This window comes from Hyla sarda, chromosome 11 (genome assembly GCF_029499605.1).
Source record: "Hyla sarda isolate aHylSar1 chromosome 11, aHylSar1.hap1, whole genome shotgun sequence".
Lineage (NCBI taxonomy): Eukaryota > Metazoa > Chordata > Amphibia > Anura > Hylidae > Hyla > Hyla sarda.
Window position 1 is genome coordinate 42,955,725 of NC_079199.1, and position 24,293 is coordinate 42,980,017.

General features: G+C 42.5%; 2 protein-coding genes across 3 annotated transcripts in view; one reads left to right on the plus strand and one right to left on the minus strand.

The window, feature by feature from the left end:
• Window positions 1-20,433, plus strand: part of SLC38A6 (solute carrier family 38 member 6) — an 88,576-nt gene extending 68,143 nt beyond the window's left edge. Inside the window, exons 10-16 of one of the 2 annotated variants that reach the window (XM_056547373.1) lie at window positions 975-1,025; window positions 8,673-8,752; window positions 10,625-10,725; window positions 13,971-14,095; window positions 14,171-14,315; window positions 16,613-16,707; window positions 19,847-20,433. In XM_056547373.1, coding sequence (XP_056403348.1) covers window positions 975-1,025; window positions 8,673-8,752; window positions 10,625-10,725; window positions 13,971-14,095; window positions 14,171-14,315; window positions 16,613-16,707; window positions 19,847-19,930 — 681 coding nt within the window. In that variant the 3' untranslated portion in view covers window positions 19,931-20,433. The remainder of the gene's footprint in view (window positions 1-974; window positions 1,026-8,672; window positions 8,753-10,624; window positions 10,726-13,970; window positions 14,096-14,170; window positions 14,316-16,612; window positions 16,708-19,846) is intronic. The other variant, XM_056547374.1, reaches the window with a different exon arrangement.
• The window catches only part of TRMT5 (tRNA methyltransferase 5), a 276,752-nt gene that overhangs the window by 107,996 nt on the left and 144,463 nt on the right, over window positions 1-24,293 (minus strand). The window lies entirely within an intron of this gene.

Sequence of the window (24,293 nt, forward strand, 5' to 3'; positions counted from 1 at the left end):
TCATATCTGGACTCAAAGCAATTTGGTTATCAGTGGGAAGCTGCCTGGCAATCCTTGCAGGACAATTTCTTTATTAGATTCCCTACAGAACAGTACTCCGGGGCATCTACTTCTACCTGCAGAAAATAATCAGAGCATTCTTAGACTGCAATCTGAAACTACAGTAAGGGTCTATTCACACAGCAGAATTTCCGCTTGCGGAATTCCACCTCAAATTAAAGCCCATAGACTTCTATGGGATTCCGCACACTCCATTCACACTTCTGAATTTCCGCTTGCAAAATTCCGCAAGCAGAAATTCAGAAGTGTGAGTGAGAGTGTGCGGAATCCCATAAAAGTCTATGGGCTTTAATTTGAGGCAGAATTCCGAAAGCGAAAATTATGCCGTGTGAATAGACCCTAAGGCCGGGTTCACTTCGGAATCTCTGGATGGAATTTTCACCGAAGATCCTACAGGCGGCACTAGGACCCCACACACTGCATTGCCACCCCCAGAGACAGCAATGCATTTTTGAGCAGATCTTTCTGCGGACCCACTTAGAAATTCATTCCTGTCTATGAGGACAACATTGTAGTCCGTATGGTCCTCGAGCCGCCCGCGGGATCTCCGGTGGAAATTCTGTCCGGAAATTCTGCAGTGTGAACCCAGCCATAGAGTACTGTGGTCAGCAGAGCTTCCCTTAACCCATGGGGTCTAAAATATAAAGAGATCAAGCCTGTCACTGGTGTTCTCTTCCTACCAGTCACTGGTGTCTCTAACCACTTTGTGTTCCCCCAAAAATCTTTGCTCTGGAATTTCAGATCTGTGATGACCACTGTAGTGTGTACTTAGGGAAATTACATACAGGCATCTATCCCACTGACAAATGTCCCAGTCTGCATTCACCTCTCATTCCGGAGAGGTGCTTATTTGGGGGGAAATAATGTCTATAGATAATTTACTAAATTTTAATTTCTTATTTATATTTTTATAGTTTTCAAACAGTTCTGAATGTAAACCAAAACTTTTTGAATTTTCAAAACAGGTGAGTTATATATATTGTGCATTTGAGATATTACATGTAAGAACCCTATACATACAGTCTTATGAGACTTCTATAATAAATTGCTTCCTCTTGCTCACATGCCTGCTAAAAAGTGAACCATGCAGTTAGAAAAATGAAGTTTAACATGAATGGAGCCACATGCTGCCGCAGACAGGAGTGGTATTGTTTGTTGAGGGCCAAAAAGCAGACCATACCTAAGAATGGGTTGTCCAGCGATAGGTTTCATACGTGGTGGAGTTTCTCTGTGGTCCATGCTTTTTAGAAAACAGTGGTGGAACTTTTGCAAGGTTTTAACAGGTTTTCCTTGCCCTTTCACCCCCTCTTTCTGTCTGTTGAGTGATGAGCCCTCCTGAATGCCGTTTCGTCTTTTTCATTTATCTAATTTTGTGTTGTTGGCTGTGCAGATCCATGTTGCTTCTCGATGGAATCAACCTGATTTATCTTGGGATACTTTTAGTGCAATGGATAACGTTTATGGAGTAGATGGGTTACACGTATAAAACTTAACTTTTACTGGTATAAAATATGAAATACACCAATTAACTAATAATGTGGATATCAAGAACACAGTCCACCTAGGGACAACCGCTGCCACTGGCCCGCATTCAGCGGTCCCAAACTAGACAATAGGGGTCATTCATATACTTGTCCATGCAATCAGTAGACTGCTAACATAACTTATCAGTACATATGAAATATACACACGATTCCCAATCCCAACGTGTTTCTGCAAGCGTCTAAGTAACAAAGCTATAAGACACCTGCTTCCTCAGGGGAAACATAGGGACCTGTGTGAGTCAGTGTTATGTCATATATAGTTAACACCTGAATTTATACACTGTCATGTGCATCAGAGCATCAGCTAAAAGATGGACCCTTAAATCCATCAAAACAGTCATATCAGTAGCGGAGGTCAAAGATCAGACACTCACTAGGTGAATGTCTGATTTCCTACCTCCACAAAATCCTTTCCTCCCCCCCCCCAAAAAAAAAAAAATATGATGGCTTTACTAGAATTACTTCCATTTGGTGCTACAGATCATGAGGGTGAATGAGGTTTGGCGCCCACTTGCTGGACATTGATGCAATTGCTTAGCAAATTGTCACCAATATGCAAATCAATACATACAAGGAGGTAGATGTATCAAAACTGCTGCAAAGGAAAGTGGAGGTCTGGTCTATTCCCATGGGCAACTGTTACACTTTAACTTTCCACAATTATTGATAATTCTCCCTAGTGTTTTTTCCTACAGAAGATAAACAGTAATAATACAACAGAGCAGGGTCTATTTCCTTACAGCACGTCACAAACTTATCCTGTATAACTGGGATTCAGTAGGAGTTCTGTAGAATGTAGAAATCTGATCACTGTATTTCCCTCTAATAAATCATTTTAAGAGGCCCTTGGCATTACAATAATATTGGACTGATATGGAGTCACAAGGATCAGAGACCCTCTGATCTTCTGGACTTCAAAAGCTGGCACCATTCAAGAGGATAATAGGCCCCATGGGAGAGTTAGGTTACACCGGGGATGACCGATGGGGGGATTTAAAATGTTGGGGACATTTAAGGATGTAATCCAAGGATGCTTGTTCTTGTCAAGCTTGATTTAACCATTGGCTTTTATAGCAGTATTAGGTTACAAACACAACAGAGTTAAGTGTCCATCCTTGGTTATTATCTGGGATACAGCTACCTGTGCATGGTAACTGCAGAGATTGTGTCACATTAAGATAGGCCAAGTGTGAAATGGTTTGTTTTTCTTTTTGTATTGGTATTTTACATGGCATTTTTCCTTTTTATGGTGTTAAAGGTAAGTGGCAATTTATTGCAGCTCAGGAATTGACCTTTTTTTTTTTCTTGTATTAAAGCCATAAAATATATTGTTGGTTCATTGTGTTGTGTCTCAGTCAAAACAAACTCTCTTAACAGACCTCATAAACAATACGACTCTTTGGAGGAGACAAATACAACACCATGGCTTGTCTCCACCATTGCACCTCTACAGGTCTTCTTTCTATAAGGATATTCTGAGACTTGCATTGCCCAAACTAGAAGAAAATATTGGTATGGTACTGCAGCTGTTGTAGAATCACAAGTATTGGTCACAAAATGGACTAGGGAGGATGTTTAATAGAATCAATTCTTGATGTTACATTCTCCCTTTTTGATTCTATATGCTTTTTTGATTACCTCAATTTGCTGCAGGTCACAAAAGTACGGCAAGCAATATCTTATGGGGTTTAGAAGAGATGAGTTCAGTGACCAAATTCTGTTGCTGCTTCATAAAAATAGGCATGTAACTATTGTGTAAGGCTCAGTACTCAGTAAGGGGTTGTACAGGTTTAGAAAAGCATGACTGCTTCCTTCCAAAAACAGCGCCACTCCTGTTCACAGGTTGCATGTTCTATTGAAGCTCATTCCCATATATTTCAATAGAGCTGAGCTGCAATACTAGACACAAACTCTGGCTAGTTGTTGCGCTTTTTGTGGAAGAAAGCAACTATGTTGTTCTAATTCTAGACAACTCCTTTAAAGTGGTACTCCGCTGCCCCTGCGTTCGGAACGTTCCCTGACGTCCCTTAGCAGCACAATATGGGGTGTTTCTAGCCCTGTGAGCCAATAGGACGAGGGAATTTTTTATGAAGAAAGTAATCAGGCACCTCCCCAAATACCTATTTAAGGTCCCCTCCCACCTAGAACAGTGAGTTTTTTTTCTGTCCTAGTGTGAGACGGACCTTTTCTCTCTTTTCTTTTTACCTTTTTTTTTTTCTAAAGACGTTGCTGGGATAAGCTGGATTACTGTGTTCTCACGCCGTTCTGTGCGGACTGCCCGGAAGGTTGGCATGGCAATGGCGGCAGTGTCATATTTTCAGCATGCTCCTGCTTCCGACCGGTGTCACCAGGAGTGACATTACGGCTGGTTTCTTTCAGCGAGGCCTCCGTTCCCCCTTGCTATCAATTGGAACTTATTGGCTAAGTATACTTAGTTTTTCTTCAGCAAATACACTGCTCAAAAAAATAAAGGGAACACTAAGAGAACACATCCTAGATCTGAATGAATGAACTAATCGTATAAAATACTTTCATCTTAAATAGATGAATGTGCTGACAACAAAATTACACAAAAATTATCAATGGAAATCAAATTTATCAACCAATGGAAGTCTGGATATGGAGTCACACAAAATCAATGTGGAAAACCACACTACAGGCTGATCCAACTTTGATGTAGTGTCCTTAAAACATGTGACATGAGTCTGTAGATTGCCAGGGGTCAGACTGCTGGGGCCCCCTGCGATCTCTCTGTACGTGGGCCAGGCTCTCCGGCCAGATAGCGGGTGTCGACCACCGCACGAAGCGGCGGCCGACATGCCCCCTCAATACATCGCTATGGCTTCCCTTCCCGCGGGCTGTCGGGGCCCCGTACAGGAGATCGCGGGGACCCCAGCGGTCGGACCCCCCCGCGATCTGCAACTTATACCCTATCCTTAGGATAGGGGATAAGTTGTTCATCACTGGACTACACCTTTAAATAGATTGTCAAAAAACGTTTCCGCATGGAAACATAGTCAAAAGATAGTCAGTCAAAACCATACTCCTCAAAGACGACTTCATGGCGTCCCTAGATCTCATATACCCATCTTTCAAGATCACAAAGTTTTTGCGAATAGCAGTGTATATCAAGGATATACTCTGTCATCTTCAATTCAGTGTTCTCCCATTCGGGAAAACAACCGCCCCTTTCATCTTTACAAAGGTGGTCTCTGCCATGATGGTGAATCTAAGAATTCAGGGAATCAGAATAGTAACATATTTAGACGACTGGCTAATCCTAGCCGGATCTCCACAGGAACTTCACTTCCATAACCATAGACCTGTTACAGAGGTTAGTTTGGGTAATAAATTGGGAGAAATCCTATCTAGATCCCACCAAGGAGAAAATCTTTCTGGGATTCTGCATGGATTCACACAACATGAGGCTTTATCTCTCTTCAGCCAGGAAAGACAGGATATCCAAGGGATATCAATTTCTCCAGACTCCTCGCAAAGTCTCCATCAGGACTCTTATGAGATTTCTAGGTCTCCTGTCCTCAGCAGCCGAAGCTGTGCCGTGGGCACTGTGGCATCTGAGATCTCTCCAAACAGAGGTCCTTCAGATTTGGGATCGAAGAGTTTCCTCCCTGGACAAGCTTCACAGCCTCTCTCTTTCGGTCCGCAAATCTTTAGCCTAGTGGGCTGTTCCTCAGGACGGAATGTCCCTTCTGGATCCCCATTGTTGATCCTAACTTACAGATGCCTCAGGATCTGAATGGGGGGCTCACCTCTTAGGAAGGAAAGTAGCAGGGAAATAGAGTCATACAGAGCTACTTCTATCCTCCAATACAAAGGAATTAAGAGCAATATACTCTTCTCCATTTTGCCCCCTTGCTGGAAGGAGAAGCAGTGAAGATAAGAACAGACAACATGGCATCAGTTTATTATATAAACAAACCGGGTGGAACAAGGTCGATAACACTTCTGCAGTAAGTAGAGAAAATCTTTCGATGGGCAGAATCCAGGATTCTCAGATTACACATCAAGGGAGTCCAGAATGTCATGGCCGATCGCTGGAGTCGCGATCTTACAATTCCACGGGTGGGGTCTTTAGATCAGGAGATCTTTCATCAGCTGGTACAACGTTGAGGGGTTGCCGGAAATAGACCTAATGACGACAAGAGCCAATCACAAAGCATTTAGCTAGAAGCATTTTGCTCCCTTTATCCAGCAGACAATCCCACCAACCTGGATGTCATGACAATTCGGTGGAATTTTACTCTGGCTTACATTTTTCCTCCAACTTCTATGATTCCGAGGGTATTAATGAAGATAAGACAGGATCAGGCCTCAGAGATAGCGGTCATTCAATTTTGGCCCAAAAGATCCTGGTTCTCTCAGCTCATAACCATGAACAATGGACAATATTGGAGGCTTCCCCTCAAGTGGAACCTGGTATCTCAGGGCACACAGCTCTGCCTCAACCTCAAGTCATTCAATCTGACTGCATGGAGGTTGATAGGTCCCTATTGACAGCCAGAGGTTTTTTGGACCGTATTCTAGAGACGCTATCTCACTCTAGGAGTGTGGCAACCTTGAAAGTATATTTCAGAGTCAAGGGAACTTTTCAGAAGTGGTGTACTGCTGATAAGATAGAGGCCTTCAATCCTTCTATTCCAAACATTCTGGATTTTCTCCAACAGGGATTCGATAAAGGACTTTCTCCAAGTTCTATTAAGGTTCGATTGGCAGCTCTATCAGCCTCATTTCATACCAGGTTTTCACAGGATTCAGTTATCAAGTCTTTCTTAAAAGCTATTACAAGATTGCGGCCTAGGACTATCAGGCCTATTTCTCTTTGGGATTTGTCTTTAGTCTTACAACAGTTGTGTGTCCAACCCTTTGAGCCTTTGGATCACGTGGACTTTAAAGGAGTTCTCTAAGCTAAAACTTTTTAACCCCCGCTGTGCCCTGGCTGTAAAACTACACATAATAAACTTTCACTTACCTGCCTACGATCCCCCGTTGTTCCGATATCGCTGTCCCGATCTCTTCCACTTCCTGCGGGTCGGTGACATCACTCTGCGCTCAGCCTATCAGCGGCCGCAGCAATGTCCCGTCGCGGCCGCTGATAGGCTGAGCACAGAGTGAAGTTACTGACCCACAGGAAGAGGAAGCTGACAGGGACCAGAGCACGGGCGGCGATATCGGAAAAACGGGGGATCGTAGGCAGGTAAGTGAAAGTTTATTATGTATAGTTTTACAGCCCGGGCACAGCGGGGGATAAAAGATTTCAGTTGGAGAACTCCTTTAAGTTTCTTTCTCTGAAACTAGATTTTTCTTCTGAAGAGAAAATATATAACCAATCCTTCTAGGATTTTACTACTGCCAAGAGAGTTGGGGAACTTCTAGCTTTATCTTTCTCAGAACCTTATACAGTTTTTCTTCCGGACAAAGTTCTCCTGAGGTTTCTTCCATAATTTCTTCCCAAGGTTGCATCATTTGCAAACATCAATCAGGTTATCTCTCTTCCTCGATATTTTTCACAGTCTGGATCCTCTCAAGATGAAGACTTGTGTAATCTTGATTTGGTTAGATGTTTGAAGATCTGTTTGGAAAGGACAAGGTCCTTTCGGAAGACAGAAAATCTTCTGATATTACATCAGGGATCCGAAAAGGGATCCAAGGCATCTAAACCAACTATTTCTAGGTGGATTTGTGAAGGTATTGAACTCTGCTAAAAGTCTAAGGATCTTACTCCACCTGAATTCACAAAAGCTCATTCTTCTAGATTAGTTTCTACATCCTAGGCAGAGTGGAGCTCCATTCCTCTGGAATAAATTTGTCAATAGGCTATGTGGAGTACCCCGTTGACCTTTATTAAACATTATAGAGTAGATACCTTTTTATCTAGTGAAACTTCGTTAGCTAGATTAATTTTGAATTCTGTCCGGTGGGCGGACCCGCCCATATGGGGTTATGCTTGACATTTCCCAATATTGTGCTGCTGAGTCATTCAATTCTATCAAGAGAAGACAACATTTAGTATGTTAATTTGTTTTCCCTTAGTCTCCTCAGCAGCACAAGCTTCCCTTCCCTATATGTATATTTCTGTTGTTTACTTTAAAATCACTCACTGTCCTAGGTGGTAGGGAACCTTATATAGGTACTTGGGGAGGTGCCTTATTACTTTTTTCATTAAAAATTCCCTCGTCCTATTGGCTCACAAGGGCGGAAACACCCCATATTGTGCTGCTGAGGAGACTAAGGGAAAGCAAATTACCGTAACATACTAAATTTAGCCTTTTGTTCCAAACTCTTCGAGTGGGCAGGTGGGGTCATGTCACGACCATGCTTCCTCGTGATGTCATGACCATGCCTCCTCGTGATGTCATGACCACGCCCCCTCAAGGCAAGTCTTTGGGAGAGGGCATGACTGTAGCCACGCCCCCTACCATAGACTTGCATTGAGGGGGCGTGAATTCACAACCCCCACCTCACGCACCCAGCATTCTAAACTAGCTGCACAGATCGTGGGGGTCCCAGCTGGTGAACCCCCGTGATCAGACATCTTATCCCCTATCCTTTGGATAGGGGATAAGATGTCTAGGGGCGGAGTACCCCTTTAAACATCAGTTTGGAGGGGTCTGACAGTAGCTTTTATGTCTGAAGCTGCAACCACATACAGACTGAATCCACACAAACATTGGACGGGTTCAATGTTTCTGTGGACCCCAAAATTAGAAATTCAGCTGTGTTGAGCAGAATTTTCAATCAGAATATTCTGCAAAATTCTGCTCAGAAATTCCACCTAATGGAATAATCCTTTCCCCAGTGTAGCTCAGTAGCGTTCTGTGGATAAAATGACGTATATAAGTAATTATATAGTCTGTATATATATATGAAGGTTAGCCTTTTGTTACATTATATTTTTATAACCATAATTTTTATAACAAACATCCTACTAATCATCTTTGGGCGCTTATATAGACCTTACTCATCTCCTAAAACTGACTCACCATTAGATTTTATTCATCCAATTATAAGTTTATTTTATTTACAACATTAATTTCATCTTTTTTCTAGAGCTCATTTGCACTACCAACCATGGCTTTCTCATTTCTCTGCCATACATCTGTTTTACCTATTTACAGTGAGCTTAAGAGGTGAGTAAGTGTGTGACCTACTACTAGTTTACTCTCAGACAAGTCCCCTTGATAGCTGTCCATACAATGGTGTTTATTTTACTATTTTGTCTTTCATGGCCCTTTATGTGAAGGAAAGCCTATCACTCAACACGTCAGATATTGATGTATGGTAAAATAAGTAAAAATGGTTTGCCCCCCTTTCAAGTCTCCCTCACTAAACAGTTCATTGGTCCCGGCTGTTCTTTGTTTACAGCGATGACGTGGCAGTGACACCAGTAAGCTTGAGGTGTCACTGCTGCGGGCAGTGATTTGCTGCCACCATGACATGTTGGGACAACACTTCATTGCTGCAGAATTGTAGATAAGGACCAGCAAGGGTGGATTTAAAAATTGGGAAAACCATATTTTGCTAATTTAACCCATATATTGCTTATCTGAAGCACCTTTTGTTAAAACTCACCCTTAAGCAATCCCTTTTTTCTTCCTCCTGGAAAAGGATAATACAAACTGTCAACACACTGTAACCATTCCTTTAATAATGGGGTGTGACCCTATGTACCGACACTGTTTAACCAGTGCTGGCAATGTCAGATTGTGTAAAGACACACGCCATCAGCTGGTGAATGATACATCTCAGTTGTCAATTTAGTCATACATTACCAGGAGCAAAGCAGAGGAATGGCATAATGCAAAGAATGCAGTATTTTACCAATGTCAAGAGGGGATGAAGGTATTCTATGTCTTTATTGGTTTGCTTTTATATGGCTTTTAGATTTAGGGAATTAAACCGGTCCTACATGTGCGTAATATGAACATGTCTTTTAATCAGTGTTATGGACTTAAAGTTTACCTGTGGTTAACAAAAACTTTTCATATAATGTCAATAATACCATTATATGTATATTTGTAATACACGTTGGTTAAATGTGTATATTTTTGTCCTTACAGCTATTGTCTGTGCGTGTCTGTGAGAACACCAAACACAAGAAGTGTGGGTGGACAAGCAGGGCACTGTGCACCGAGGCCAAGCAGGGCACTGTGCACCGAGGCCAAGCAGGGCACTGTGCACCGAGGCCAAGCAGGGCACTGTGCACCGAGGCCAAGCAGGGCACTGTGCACCGAGGCCAAGCAGGGCACTGTGCACCGAAGCCAAGCAGGGCACTGTGCACCGAGGCCAAGCAGGGCACTGTGCACCGAGGCCAAGCAGGGCACTGTGCACCGAGGCCAAGCAGGGCACTGTGCACCGAGGCCAAGCAGGGCACTGTGCACCGAGGCCAAGCAGGGCTCTGTGTACCGGGGCAAAGCAGGGCTCTGTGCACAGAGGACAAGCAGGTCTCTGTGCACGGAGGACAAGCAGGGCTCCGTGCACCGAGGACAAGCAGGGCTCTGTGACACGCTCCCGACTCTCACATCAGGATAATATACAAGCCAGGATCCATCACAGAGCCCTGCTTGTCCAGCCCTCACTTCCTGTATTTGGACCCCCCATAGAGACACAAAGGCAATAGCTGCAGGTACAGATACATATAATGGGTATCTATATTATATAAAAAGTTTTTATTAACGACAGGCACACTTTAAGTTTCAACCTGACCGCGGATCTAGAGATCTGAACCGAAAGCATCATTATGACGTGTGATGTCTTCAGTTCATGTCACTAGATCTTTGGTTGGGCCAAAACTTGTGTCTGTAATACCAATACAACAACAAGGTAGAATGGAAACAGAAACCACATGAAAATAATCATGGGCTGTGTGGTGTTGTTTTCATCCTGATGACCCATATATATGATTATATAATGTATTGTGTTAGTTTGTATGTTTGTATTAGAAGCTCAGTAAAGGCTGATCATTTCAAACTAGTTTTTGTTTTGTCCTTTTTTATCACCAGCCCGTCCAAGAGCCGGATGCAGAATGTTGCTAACCTCGGAATATCACTAAGCTTCCTCATCTATTTTATTTCTGCATTGTTTGGTTACCTCACTTTTTATGGTACGTACTCTGTATGTAATTTTGATCTCAAGGGGATAAGCCACACCAGGTGTCTGACATCGGCCAAGTGTTACTGTGTATAGGGTAATTGGGTAAGGTAACTGTTTGCCTGTCCGCCAGCTATCTTATGTGTGTGTGTGTCCTGGTACTTAAGTACTCACAGTGCACCTGTACGTCTTGAGTCCCATTAACTGGGTTTAACCCGTCCTCACGACTGGAGAACACTTTAAACCCCATGGGTCCCGACTGCTCTCAGCAGCCAGGACCCAGGGTTAATGCCGTGCACCGCCCATCAGGCCGATGCCCAGCATTAACCCTTTATATGCTGCAATCAAAGTTGATTGCGGCGTCTAAAGTGAAAGTAAAGCTATCTCAGCAGCTCAGCGGAGCTGATCGGGACTATCGCGGCACAATCACGATGTCCCAATTAGTTTACTGGACGACAGGAGGGTCCTCACCTGCCTCCTGGTCCTCCGATCGACTATCTACTGCTCCAGGCAGGCTGGAGCAGCAGAGCAACGATAGCACTGATCAATGCTATGCTATGGCATAGCATTGATCAGTGTACGCAATCAAAAGATTGCATGGTATAGCCCCTGGGGCTATAAAATAAAGGTAAAAATAAAAAAAAGAGAATACATGTGATTAAGTTCCCCCTCCCCCAATAAAAGTTTGAATCACCTCCCTTTTGCAATTTTTTAAATAAAATAATATAATAAAAAATAAATCATGTGATACCGCCACGTGCTTAAATGTCCAAAATTTTAAAATATAGTTAGCTAAACCTCACAGTCATGGCATACACGTAAAAAAAAAATACCAAAGTCCAAAATTGTGCATTTTTGGTCACTTCATATACCATAAAAATAAAAAGCAATCAAAAAGTCCCATTAAAACAAAAATGGTACCGATAAAAACTACAGACCACGATGCAAAAAATTTGCCCTCATATAGCCATGTATGCGGAGAAATAAAGTTATAGGGGTCAGAAGAGGACAATTTTAAAGATACAAATTTTGGTGCATGTAATTATTTTTTTAAAGTAGTAAAATAAATAAAACCTACATAAATTGGGTATCTCTGTAACTGTATGGACCTACAGAATAAAGAAAAAGTGTCAAATTTACCATAAAGTGCACTGCATAGAAACTGAAGCCCTAAAAAGTTGCAAAATGTTTTTTTTTTTTTCCATTTCACCCCTCAAATAATTTGTTTTTGTTTCGCCACAGATTATGTTATAAAATACAAAGTACATTACAAAGTACAATTGGTGATGCAAAAAACAAGCCCTTATATGGGTCTGTAGGGGCAAAATTGAACGAGTTATGATTTAAATGGGCTGAGTCCTTACTAATGGGGTACTCCGGTGGAAATTTTTATTTATTTTTTTTAAATCAACTGGTGCTAGAACGTTAAACAGATTTGTAAATTACTTCTATTAAAAAATCTTAATCCTTCCTGTACTTAGCTGCTGAATACTACAGCGGAAATTCTTTTCTTTTTGAAACACAGAACTGTCTGCTGACATCACGAGCACAGTGCTCTCTGCTGACATCTCTGTCCATTTTATGAACTGTCCAGAACAGCATATGTTTGCTATGGGGATTTCCTTTTACCCTGGACAGTTCCTAAAATGGACAGAGATGTCAGCAGAGAACACTGTGCTCATGATGTCAGCAGACAGCTCTTTGTTTCAAACGGAAAAGAATTTCCTCTGTAGTATTCAGCAGCTAATAAGTACAGGAAGGATTAAGATTTTTTAATAGAAGTAATTGACAAATCTGTTTAATTTTCTGGCACCAGTTGATTTAAAAAAAAAAAAAAGTTTTTCACCGGAGTACCCCTTTAACCCCTTAAGGACTCAGCCCATTTGGACCTTAAGGACTCAGACAATTTTATTTTTACGTTTTCGTTTTTTCCTCCTCCCCTTCAAAAATTCATAACTCTTTTATATTTCATCCACAGACTAGTATGAGGGCTTGTTTTTTGCGCGACCAGTTGTCCGTTGTAATGCCATCACTCACTTTATCATAAAATGTATGGCGCAACCCAAAAAATACTATTTGTGTGGGGAAATTAAAAATAAAACTGCAATTTTGCTAATTTTGGAAGGTTTTGTTTTCACACCGTACAATTTATGGTAAAAATGACATGTGTTTTTTATTCTCTGGGTCAATACGATTAAAATGATACCCATGATTATACACTTTTCTATTACTATTGCGCTTAAAAAAAAAAAAACGGAAACTTTTTAACCAAATTAGTACGTTTAAAATCCCCCTATTTTGAAGACCTATAACTTTTTCATTTTTCCATATAAGCGGCGGTATGAGGGCTCATTTTTTGCGCCGTGATCTGTACTTTTTATTAATACCATATTTGCTTATACAAAACTTTTATTACATTTTTTAGTAATTTTTTTGGAATAAAATGTTATAAAAAAAAAAGCAGCTATTTTGTATTTTTTTTACGTTCACGCCGTTCACCGTACGGGATCATTTACATTTTATTTTAATAGTTTGGATATTTACACACGCGGCGATACCAAATATGTATATAAAATAATTTTTTTTAACACTTTTTGGGGGTAAAATAGGGAAAATGGGACAATTTACGTTTTTATTGGGGGAGGGGGTTTTTCACATTTTTTTTTAACTTTATTTTTAAACTTTTTTAACTTTTATTTTTACACTTTAATAGTCCCCATAGGGGACTTTTTAAAGCAATCACTCGATTGCTAATCCTGTTCAGTGCTATGTATAGGACACAGCACTGATCAGGGTTATCGGTCATCTTCTGCTCTGGTCTGCGGAAAGACAGATCAGAGCAGAAGACTCACGGAAGGCAGTGGAGCCAGGTGAGGGGACCTCAGTCTACCGTGCAGGATGATCGGATCGCCGCGGCAGCGCAGCGGGCGATCCGATCATCCTGTTAAGTGGCCGCGATGCTGCAGATGACGTGATAGTTATTGATCACGGCATCTGAGGGGTTAATGGCGGATATCGAGTCCATAATAGAAAATGTGCCCGGTAGCGATCAGCAGTCAGAGATAAGAAGTAAATTCAGCACAGTCTACCACTATCTTGAATGTATATTGAATTGAATCTTAATATCCATCAAATCCCATTGATGTTGTGGTTGCCATACACAACCATAAGCCATGTAGTTCTTGGTTACCTATTGAAGTAGAGTGGAGTACTAGTGATCAGAAGCACCACTGACCTTGTGCACCTACTTCATTGCAGATAAAGTGGAGTCTGAACTACTACAGAGTTACAGCAGATTCCTGCCGGGTGATACCCTGATCGTAACAGTCCGGCTCTTCATTCTACTTTCTGTGCTCCTGACAGTGCCGCTCATTCATTTCCCAGTAAGTTACGTCTATATCTTAGCTATATTGGGAACCATTGCAGATGTATTATCAATTTATGTTTTAATGTTATAGGCAAGAAAAGCCGTCATGATGATGATGTTCTCCAACCATCAATTCTCCCACCTCCGTCATATAGTGGTGACATTGGCCCTCAATGTCATTATTGTACTTCTCGCCATTTACGTTCCAGACATAAGAAACGTCTTTGGTGTGGTTGGTGAGTTTCCAAAAAGTGTAAATCTGTCTCTTTATATCTAGGGCAGTGGTCTTCAACCTGCGGACCTCCAGATGTTGCAAAACTACAACTCCCAGCATGCCCGGACAGCCGATGGCTGTCCGGGCATGCTGGGAGTTGTAGTTTTGCAACATCTGGAGGTCCGCAGGTTGAAGACCACTGAGAAGGCATTGACAGGCGGAGAGTTCACTCGAGTATAAGCCGAGGGGGAGTTTTCAGCACGAAAAATCGTGCTGAAAAACTCGGCTTATACTCGAGTATATACGGTATATCAATAGGCAGTGACAGATAATGCATGATGGGACTTATATTTATTTCATGTAAAATTATAGACAAAAACATGAAATTCCTTCAACAGTCTCTGCCTAGGAATTTTACAATTTAGATTGAATCTCCAGTCTGGAACAACGTGTTTTTTTTTTTTTTTTTTTGTTATTCTGACATCATTCAGTATTCAGTGCTGATTTAGCATTTTTACCTACACTGGTTCCCCTTTAAAGGGGTTATCCAGGAAAAAAAAAAAAGTTTTTTTTATAGGCTCAACTGGCTCCAGAAAGTTAAACAGATTTTTAAATTACTTCTATTAAAAAATCTTAATCCTTTCAGTACTTATGAGCTTCTGAAGTTAAGGTGGTTCTTTTCTGTCTAAGTGCTCTCTGATGACATGTGTCTCGGGAACCGCCCAGTTTAGAAGAAGTTTGCTATGGGGATTTGCTTCTAAACTGAACAACTGAACAACTCAACTTCAGAAGCTCATAAGTACTGAAAGGATTAAGATTTTTTAATAGAAGTCATTTACATATCTGTTTAACTTTCTGGAGCCAGTTTATATATAAAATAAAGTTATTTTTCGTGGATAACCCCTTTAAGTGTTTTCTGTTTGTCCACCCGGCAATGCAGATCTTCAGTGCAAATGTGTATGTATTTATTCCCACCTGGCAGAAATTCTGCTTGACTTTATCTCTGCTTCTAAGCAAGAAAGCCGAACAGGCACAGTACAGCATAACAGCCTATTTTTAAGAGCATATGGAGGAAGTGATGCAGCAGTGGGAGATCCCAAACGCCAGCAGCCATACACTCCCTAGTGCCATCACGTTTGCCGATTTTGCATCCTTCACTAAATAATACCCATTTGAGGGAAGGTTCTTGTACCAAATTGAGCCATGAGACAACTCCTATAGGAAGCCATCACTAGATAACATTCCCCCAGTGTTTGCTGAACATAACCAGTATGTTTTAAAGTTTACCTGTCATTAGCAAAAACTTTTTGTATAATGTAGATAATACCATTATATGTATATTTGTAATAGACAAAAAATGTGTATATTTTTGGGTGAAAAAAATGCTGCCCCTGCAGCTGTTGCCTGAGTGTCTCTGTGAGGAGACCAAATACAGGAAGTGTGGGTGGAACAAGCAGGGTCTGTGCAGGCTAATGACTTGTCAACCATCCTGATGTTTGAGCCAGGAGCATGTGTCAGTGCCCCCCTCCCTTGTCCTCAGGGCACAGAGCCCCCCCCCCCCCCCTTGCCCTCAGGGCACAGAGCCCCCCCCTTGCCCTCAGGGCACAGAGCCCCCCCCCCCTTGCCCTCAGGGCACAGAGCCCCCCCCCCCTTCTTGCCCTCAGGGCACAGAGCCCTGTTTGTCCACCCTCACTTCCTGTGTTTGGACTCCTCACAGAGACACACAGACAATAGCTGCAGGGACAAAAATATACACATTTTTATCCAATGTATACTACAAATATACATATGTTATTTTCTACATGTTATGAAAAGAAATGACAGATACACTTTAAATCTATGTCTATGCAGGGGATTTGGAGCTCTATATCAGTAAAATAACACCAACACACAGCATTCGATCCTTATGATTAGGGGATGGGCACATATAGCAGAAATACTCCAGATTTTTTTTGCAGCCAAATTTACAACTCTAATGATTTATTGTGGATTATGTCTTCCACAAGAAGTCAATTGAGAAAATATACAATACATTTGTAGCATTTCCGACACCAAAATTTACATTCTGCACATAAATCCGGACCCTGGATTCCTTTCTGTGCTGGATTTTATGCAGATTTTTTCTGCAGCATATGTAGGTGAGTTATTAAATCTCATTCACTTTGCTGCTACTGTAAATTGTACAGTGAATACAATGTGTGTGACAGGACACTAAGAATGGTTTGCCGAGGCACTTGTGCGTAGGGTTATACAGATATCTGAAGTCTGTTGCATTTCAGGAGAAACTCCTTTCAGAACATTCTTTCCTTGCCTGTTTAGGATCCACCACCTCAACATGTCTGCTGTTTGTGTTCCCTGGAATATTTTACTTGAAGCTTAGCTTTCAAGACTTCTTATCCTGCCAGAAACTTGGGGTATGTGATTTTTTTTTTCCTGTTGGCATTTGTGTTCTGTATAACCACTGCCCTAAATTGCTGTGACTTGTGGGCATATTCCCAGCTTCATGTTTATGGAGCATCCTCTGGAGCACCCCCAGCTCTCTGAGAACTCTGTCCACTAATCTTGTCTCTTATTTCCTCATTTTTGTGTAGTGCCATATTTTGTGGATTGTGTTACTTGACTCAGCACTTTCCAGTGCTGAACTAAGACAACTCCATTGACTGACATGCGCACACCCGCCCCCTACCATTGGTTCCTGGCGGGGCTGCGTATCACAAATATACAGAAGCTGTCAGCACCATGTAAAATCTTATAGCCCATTTACCCCCCCGCAGGCGCTGGTTCCCATGGCGCGGAATAAAAGTAATGTCAGCCGCAGCGCTGAGATCCCCCCGTGGGTGCACGGTCCCCATAGCGGGGAATCAATTACATTACAGCTGCAGCACGAATAGCATTGCAGCCGCAGCGCTTCGGCTATCACAACAGGAAACATCCTCTTGCTGTGGTAGCCAAACTCTGTGGTCACGTGACACGCGAAAACACCCGCCCCCAGCGCCACCAGGAACCAATGGTAGGCGGGTGTGCACGTGTCAACCAATGTCGCTGTCTTAGGGTATGTTAACACTGAGGAATTGGAGAAGAATTTCCACGAATAATTCAGCTCACTTATTCCTCTCCAATTCAGTCAGCAGTGAAAAACCCAAGAGAGTTTAACTGAATTTAAAGGGGTACTCCGGTGGAAAACTTTAACTTTCTGGCACCAGTTCATTTAAAAAAAAAAAAAACATTTGTAAATTACTTCTATTAAAAAATCTTAATCCTTTCACTACTTTTTAGCAGCTGTTTGTTGCAGAGGAAAATCTTTATTTTTTTGTGTTGTCCACAGTGCTCTCTGCTGCCCGTATCAGGAACTGTCCAGAGCAGGAGAAAATCCCCATAGCAAACCTATGCTGCTCTGGGCAGTTCCTGACACAGACAGAGGTGTCAGCAGAGAGCACTGTAGACAACACAAAAAAGAAATTCAAAAAGAAAAGAATTTCCTCTTTAGCATACAGCTGCTAAAAAGTACTAAAAAGATTAAGATTTTTTAATAGAAGTAATTTACAAATCTGTTTAACTTTCTGGCACCAGTTCATAAACAAACAAAAAAAAAAAAACACCTTTTCCACCGGAGTACTCCTTTAACACTTATCAGTGTTAGTATGGTGGTGGTCCAACTTCTGGCACCCTAGGAGATCAGCTGTCTGAGGGTGCCATGGCACTCGTGTGAGGACTTCGGCCTCCTTCATGTTTACCAGTACTTCACTTCCATCACTGTACTTTTATAGTAGAGGTTGTGCAAGGTACTGCACCATTGCCTGTTAAAGTAATTGAGGCAACACTGCATTACCGCACACCTCTACTACTAGAAGTACAAGCGCTGGTAAATATTGAGGAGGCTGTGGCTCTCACACAATCACCCCAGTCCCTTTGAACAGCTGATCAGCTTTGGACCCTGCTAATCCAATATGAGTGGCCTATCCTAGCCAGATATATATATATATATATATATATATATAACATTTGATGTAATATTCCAACGCTAGCAAAGATCCGATACAGTCCCAAATGAATAAACCACTACAGTATTCCTGCACTTGCGGATTCAGTGTACGCCGTGCTCGCGGTGCATAGCTTCTCTGTGAAATGAATGGTGCTCATGGACAGAACAAAGCGTCCGCTTAAACTCTCAGTTAAACGCTCCGGAGCACTCGCCTCGTACAAACTTGCTTGAGCAGAAGAACGTCTTTATTAGGCTAGAACAGTGGTTCTTAACCTTGTTGGAGGTACTGAACCCCACCAGTTTCATATGCGCATTCACCAAACCCTTCTTAATTGGAAAAATAAAATATTTCAAATTCAAAACAAAGGAGGTATATATTTAAGTATATATTTATACATAGGTGTAGAAAATGAACAAAACCATTAAGACACATTAGGCGCAGGCAGTGTTCCCCCACACATTAGGCGCAGGCAGTGTTCCCCCACACATTAGGCACAGGCAGTGTTCCCCCACATTATGTAGGCAGTGTTCCCCCACAGACATACAGCCTCCAGCCATATACAGTGTATGGCTGGAGGCTGTATGCCTGTGTACTGCCCACTTAAGTGCTGCGACCAGCAGTAGCAGTAGGTCCCGGGATCGGTGGTCGGAGCCCCAAAGATGACGTGCCGCTGGTCACTTACCAAGCTGGCCAGCGTGCGTCTTACTCCTTCTCTATCCTCCGGTCCTCGGCGCCTTCGCTTCTATGGGCGCACGCACGGGACGTCAGTGACGTCCCGGCGTGTGCTATCTCCTGGAGGCCCCCTGTTTTTTTAAACTTAACGCGGGGCCGCAGGGAGTTAATAGTGATGGGGGGGGGGATTGCCCGTTGCTACAGGACGGGCAAACATCGGCTCTGCTCGGGGACCGGCTCTGGTTTGCCTGTCCTGTTGCGACGGGCCTTGAGTTGGGTGTGTGTCTTGACCTCTGCCGAACCCGCGAGACTGACTCACCGAACCCAGGTTAATAACCACTGGGCTTGCAGATATGCATGCAGCAGGGAGGTGGATAGACGCAATGTGAACGGGTGGGTTCAGCCGGTGGGCTTTGCCCACCGGCTGAACCCACCCGTTCACGTTACGTCTATCCACCTCCCTGCTGCATGCATATCTGCTAGCCTAATGAAGACGTTCTTCTGCTCAAGCAAGTGTGTACGGTGCAAGTGCTCCGGAGCGGTTTTTACTGATGAATGGTTTATACCGTTTAGGTATATATAACATTCAGCAACAAATGGCTGGTGGTCTTTAAGACATTCTTCACACATATCTGTGCATACATCACATATAAGTCACCTATGTAAAATGTTTTACACTTTTTCGCAGCAACCTGCACAAACCTGCTTTTATGTTGTAAGTCTGCAGAAAGTTTCACGAACAATTGCTTATAATAATAGCCGTCATCAACCTGTTTTCCCAAACCAACAATGGGGAAATCATATGAAGTGAAGCCTGAATGATCGGCTGTTCTCACACAGTGAAAATTGATTCCTTCCACAAGTAGTAATTTGTGTTTGTTTTCTCTCGTGTTCCCAGGCCTGTGGGCTGCTTGTTCTGGGTATTTGTATTGGTGCCTGCAGTTTAACACTAATTACCGTGAACTGGGCTTACAATGAATGAGAGAATCACGCCGGAGTTTACATACGGACAGAATGTGCAGCGATTTACAGCCAAGGATATCCAGTTTCAGGGGGAAATTGGTTGAGAAACAGTTTATGTTGAAAGCACGACACTCATCCGCCCTATGGGTCTTCTGGGAAAATGAACTTGCCATAGCCTAAAATATGGGAGAGTGGTCATTCTGATGCTTTAAAGAGGGAGGGTGGGATAAAGGGGAAATATTTTCTTATGACAAAAGCTTACAAAACCTATATAGGAAGACCTGCTCATCATCCCTTTCATTACTAACAAATTACACGGGTTCTATGAAGACTGGCATTTAAATAAGAAGGGATTTGTAATCTGCGACTCTCCAGATGCTGTAAAAGGTTCAACTCCCAGCAAGCCGTGCCAGCTCCTGTCGTGCATGCTGATAGTTGTAGTTGCTCAACAGATGCAGACTGCAAGCCACTCTTTAGAGTTGAGCGAACTTACAGTAAATTGGCTCTTAGCGAACCTTGCAGCTCGGCTGTTGATTACTTTAGTCTGCATGAATTAGTTCAGCTTTCCAAGGGCTCTGGTTACCTGGAAAAGTCCGGGATGACCGTCTTAGGTCTCCTAGGTCTGTATCCACCTTTTCCAGGCAACTGGAACATTTGGAAAGCTGAACTAATTTATGCAGACTAAAGTAATCAACAGCCGAGCTGCGAGGTTCGCTACGAGCCAATTTATTGTAAGTTTGCTCAACTCTACCACTCTTAAGTGCCTGCGTTTTCTTTGCTTTTTCTCTAAGTAAATCAAAGTTATTTTATACGATCTGAAATCTTTTTTATGTCTATGTTTACAAATTGCTTATAAAGGGAAAAGGGCGTAGAGAGTGACCCTTCTGTGAATGTTAAATAGTAAATCTTATATTGCTTTTATTTGATTACATGTACATATGAGTGTCTTTTAAATGACTTTACAGAGGATGCAACATTGTACCGTGTCAGGATGTCAGAAACATAATATACTTAAAATATATAGAATTCTCTGTCCAACTAAGCCATTTCTACGTGGGGAAACAAAGGTATATGCTATTCTGCATGAAGACACCACCATAACCTCATCAAATGCAGTAGAGTAACTCCAAATATTGAGCTTTGCTTATACCCTTGCAGCAGATTTATCATTGCTAAAGCTTCAGATTGTTAGAATAGTTTGGTCCATAAACCTCACTCACATGACTTGCTCCACATTTCTTATGTTTTATACACTTTTGAGCCTTGTCTTCAAATTGATGTGGCTTAGCAGGGAAGGAGGCATGGCTTTAATGCAACTCGTTACACCAAAATTATGGTGTCATATTTTGTTGTAAAGTAAGGCAATGTTTACATCTCTGGCGGAGGCTCCAAAGACGAAGATGATTAACAAGAAAAGCAACAGAGACTCCAATGCAGATGAGAACAGAATGTAAGCCAGCTAATGTTTGGTCCAAACTTAAAGGGGTATTCTGGCTTTATACATCTTGTTTCCTATCCAAAGGATAGGGGATAAGATGTATGATCGCAGGGGTCCCGCCGCTGGGGACCCCTGAGATCTCGGTGCAGCCCCCAGCATTCTATTCTGGGAGCTGCCTCCCAGACGAGGGACATGACATCATGCCATGCCCCCTCCATTCATGTCTATGGGAGGGAGTGTGACGGCAGTCACGCCCTCTCCCATAGACATGAATGGAGGGGGCGTGGTGTGGCGTCACAAGGGGGCATAACAGTCACGTGTTTGAGATAGCGCCCGGCCCAGAATGCTGGGGGCTGCCAAGAGATCGTGGGGGTCCCCAGCGGCGGGACCCCCTGCAATCATACATCTTATCCCCTATCCTTTGGATAGGGAATAAGATGTATAAAGCCGGAATACCCCTTTAAAATAGTCGCATGTACTAGATTCACTAACAGCATAATGCGCTATGATCATTTTAAAACTGTTAAGTCTAAGTTTGCACTGTCTGTCAGTATAAGGGCATGTTCACACTGCGGAATATCAGTGTGAGACCCTTTCACACTGCGGAATTTCAGCGACAGACATTCCACCGCTGAAATTGTTCCGCTCAAAGAAAGAACATGTTAATTCTTTGCGCAGAAGTCCACAGGCACTGCATAGCCGTCCATGGTGACGGCCCAGTGCCGCACAGTCCTACCATTGAAGTACTCTCGGCGGTGGCCGCCATGCGGAATCTCCGCTCGCTTAGACTGTATTATTAAATGTGCCGCAATGCTTTTTTTTCTTCATTCCCACCCAAAGCAAATTTCAAAATTCTGCTTGTTTCCTGCTGTTGGTGGCATATCGGACAGCAAGATGTAGATAGTTTGTAGTCGGTTTCTAATGGCAACTAAAAGATATTGAAAGTAGCAGGCATGATAGTGTACACTTTCCTGTTAGGAGAGGATCATAAAACCAGGGAAGATTAAAGAATTTTTTTATGTGAAATTGCCCCAACAGATGCATCACTGTATCCTGCCTATGTTTGTCGCCTTGAACTTAGCACAGTTTGTTCTGAAGCATGTCCACCCCACTGTCAGGCTGCTGGAGTTCAGTAAGGATGCCTGAGACCTTCATACTGTTAGGTAACCCTATTCATAAATACTTAGAATTAAGATTACAAAATCAGCTAAGCCTAATAGTAAATGCCTGTTTGTTTTGTTTTGCAAATCCGTCCGCACCATTACCAAACCGTTTATAGTCTTGTAAGCTACTTCTAATTTGTTGTCATCCTGAGAGAGGAGTTTAAAGAGTCATTGCAGGGTTTGTATACTATTGAACTGTCTAAAAAAGTAATGGGCCCTTAATAAAGGGAATAATCTCTTCAGTAAATCAACTGTGAGATAAAGCATGGCATTGTATATTCTAAACCTTCTTATCTGAGGTAGCCTCCATAAGAATTCCTTAATCAGTAGCTACATGGGAGGAATTGTGCTTTTCAGCCTCCTTAAGGGTGCGTACACACTGCGGAATCTCCGCTCACTCAATTCAGCGAGTAGAGATTCCATCTGGCGACCACTGCCGAAAATACTTCGGCGCTAGGGCCGCGGGGCACTGAGCAGTCATCATTGAACGAACATGTTCTTTCTTTGCGTGGAACAGTTCCAGCGGCGGAATTGTCCACCGCTGAAATTCCGCAGTGTGAACGGGTCTCGTGGAGACCCATTCACACTAATGTTCAGTTCACACCGTGGAATTCTGCGGGAATTCCGTAGTGCGAACTTACCCTAAAGAGTACCTCTCATGATCTTGCTAAATTTTATAATCCTCCCAGTTCACTGCTCCCATCTTGATAAAATGAAAGGCAGGGGGTGGTTTATTATTTTTTAGTTTTCTACCTTGATATTACTCTGTATTTTCTGCTCAGTCTCAGTCAGATTCACAGACTGGGAAGGGGTGTTACCCAGCAGACGTGACATCATCTGAGGCCATACAGGGGAGAACTTCCTCCCTCACTCTGCTACACACAGCCCAGAGCAGTTCAGTGTGAGATGAGCTATGATTGGCAGAGCTCCAGACTGCATTGCCTGATTCTGGACTTCTGCCAGTCTGTGCAAAAGATGGGGGGAAATGTGCTCTGGACAAATAGGGAGACACCTAGTGGTCGCTTTTTTAAACACATATAAAACATCGAAAACTTCATTTTTTTATTTAAACAAAGTACATTAGAAATATTTTTTATTTACCATAAGGAGTGTAATAGCAAAAATTAGTTTTAATGTGAGTGCCCATTTAAATTACCTACGTATAGAAATCTATGAGGTCATACCAACTGAAAACAGGGATTTTAACATGCCAATGCTTTTTCTACTAGGGGAAGTGTTACTCTATTAAGTGTCAGGCACAACTTATCCAGCTTATATTGCACACTAGGGCTGAGAGGAGGGTTAGCTGCTTGACCAAAGGCTATCTCTTGAAAAAGAAGGTAGGCAATGGCATCTGAAAGAATTTTCCAATGTTCTTGCAAGGAGCCTGAAGGATGTCCTGATGAATAACAATCTTGGCACGTGTTGAGATTGCTGGGTATTGTCCACATATGTTTGGTTGGCTGCCTAACAGCCCCTAACCCAGAAAAGATGTCCATGTTATATCTCCTAGTTTTTGAGACTAGTGTACTGTATTTTACAGTACTGTTAGTTTTCTGTTACAGCATTATAGCAGTTGTATAGTAGAGATACCAATATTTCTGACCTAGTAATAGCAGTTGCTACCTCTTTCTTGGCACTATTTGAAAGGTCATCAAGTGTGTAGAAGGAGAAGCCGAACACAGAAGAAAGCTTCTCAAAGGGCTTAACTACGACAAAGCTAACGACCAACAGTGAAAGTTTGTCAAAGGAAGTTGGGCGGGAGCAACTATTTTTATCTT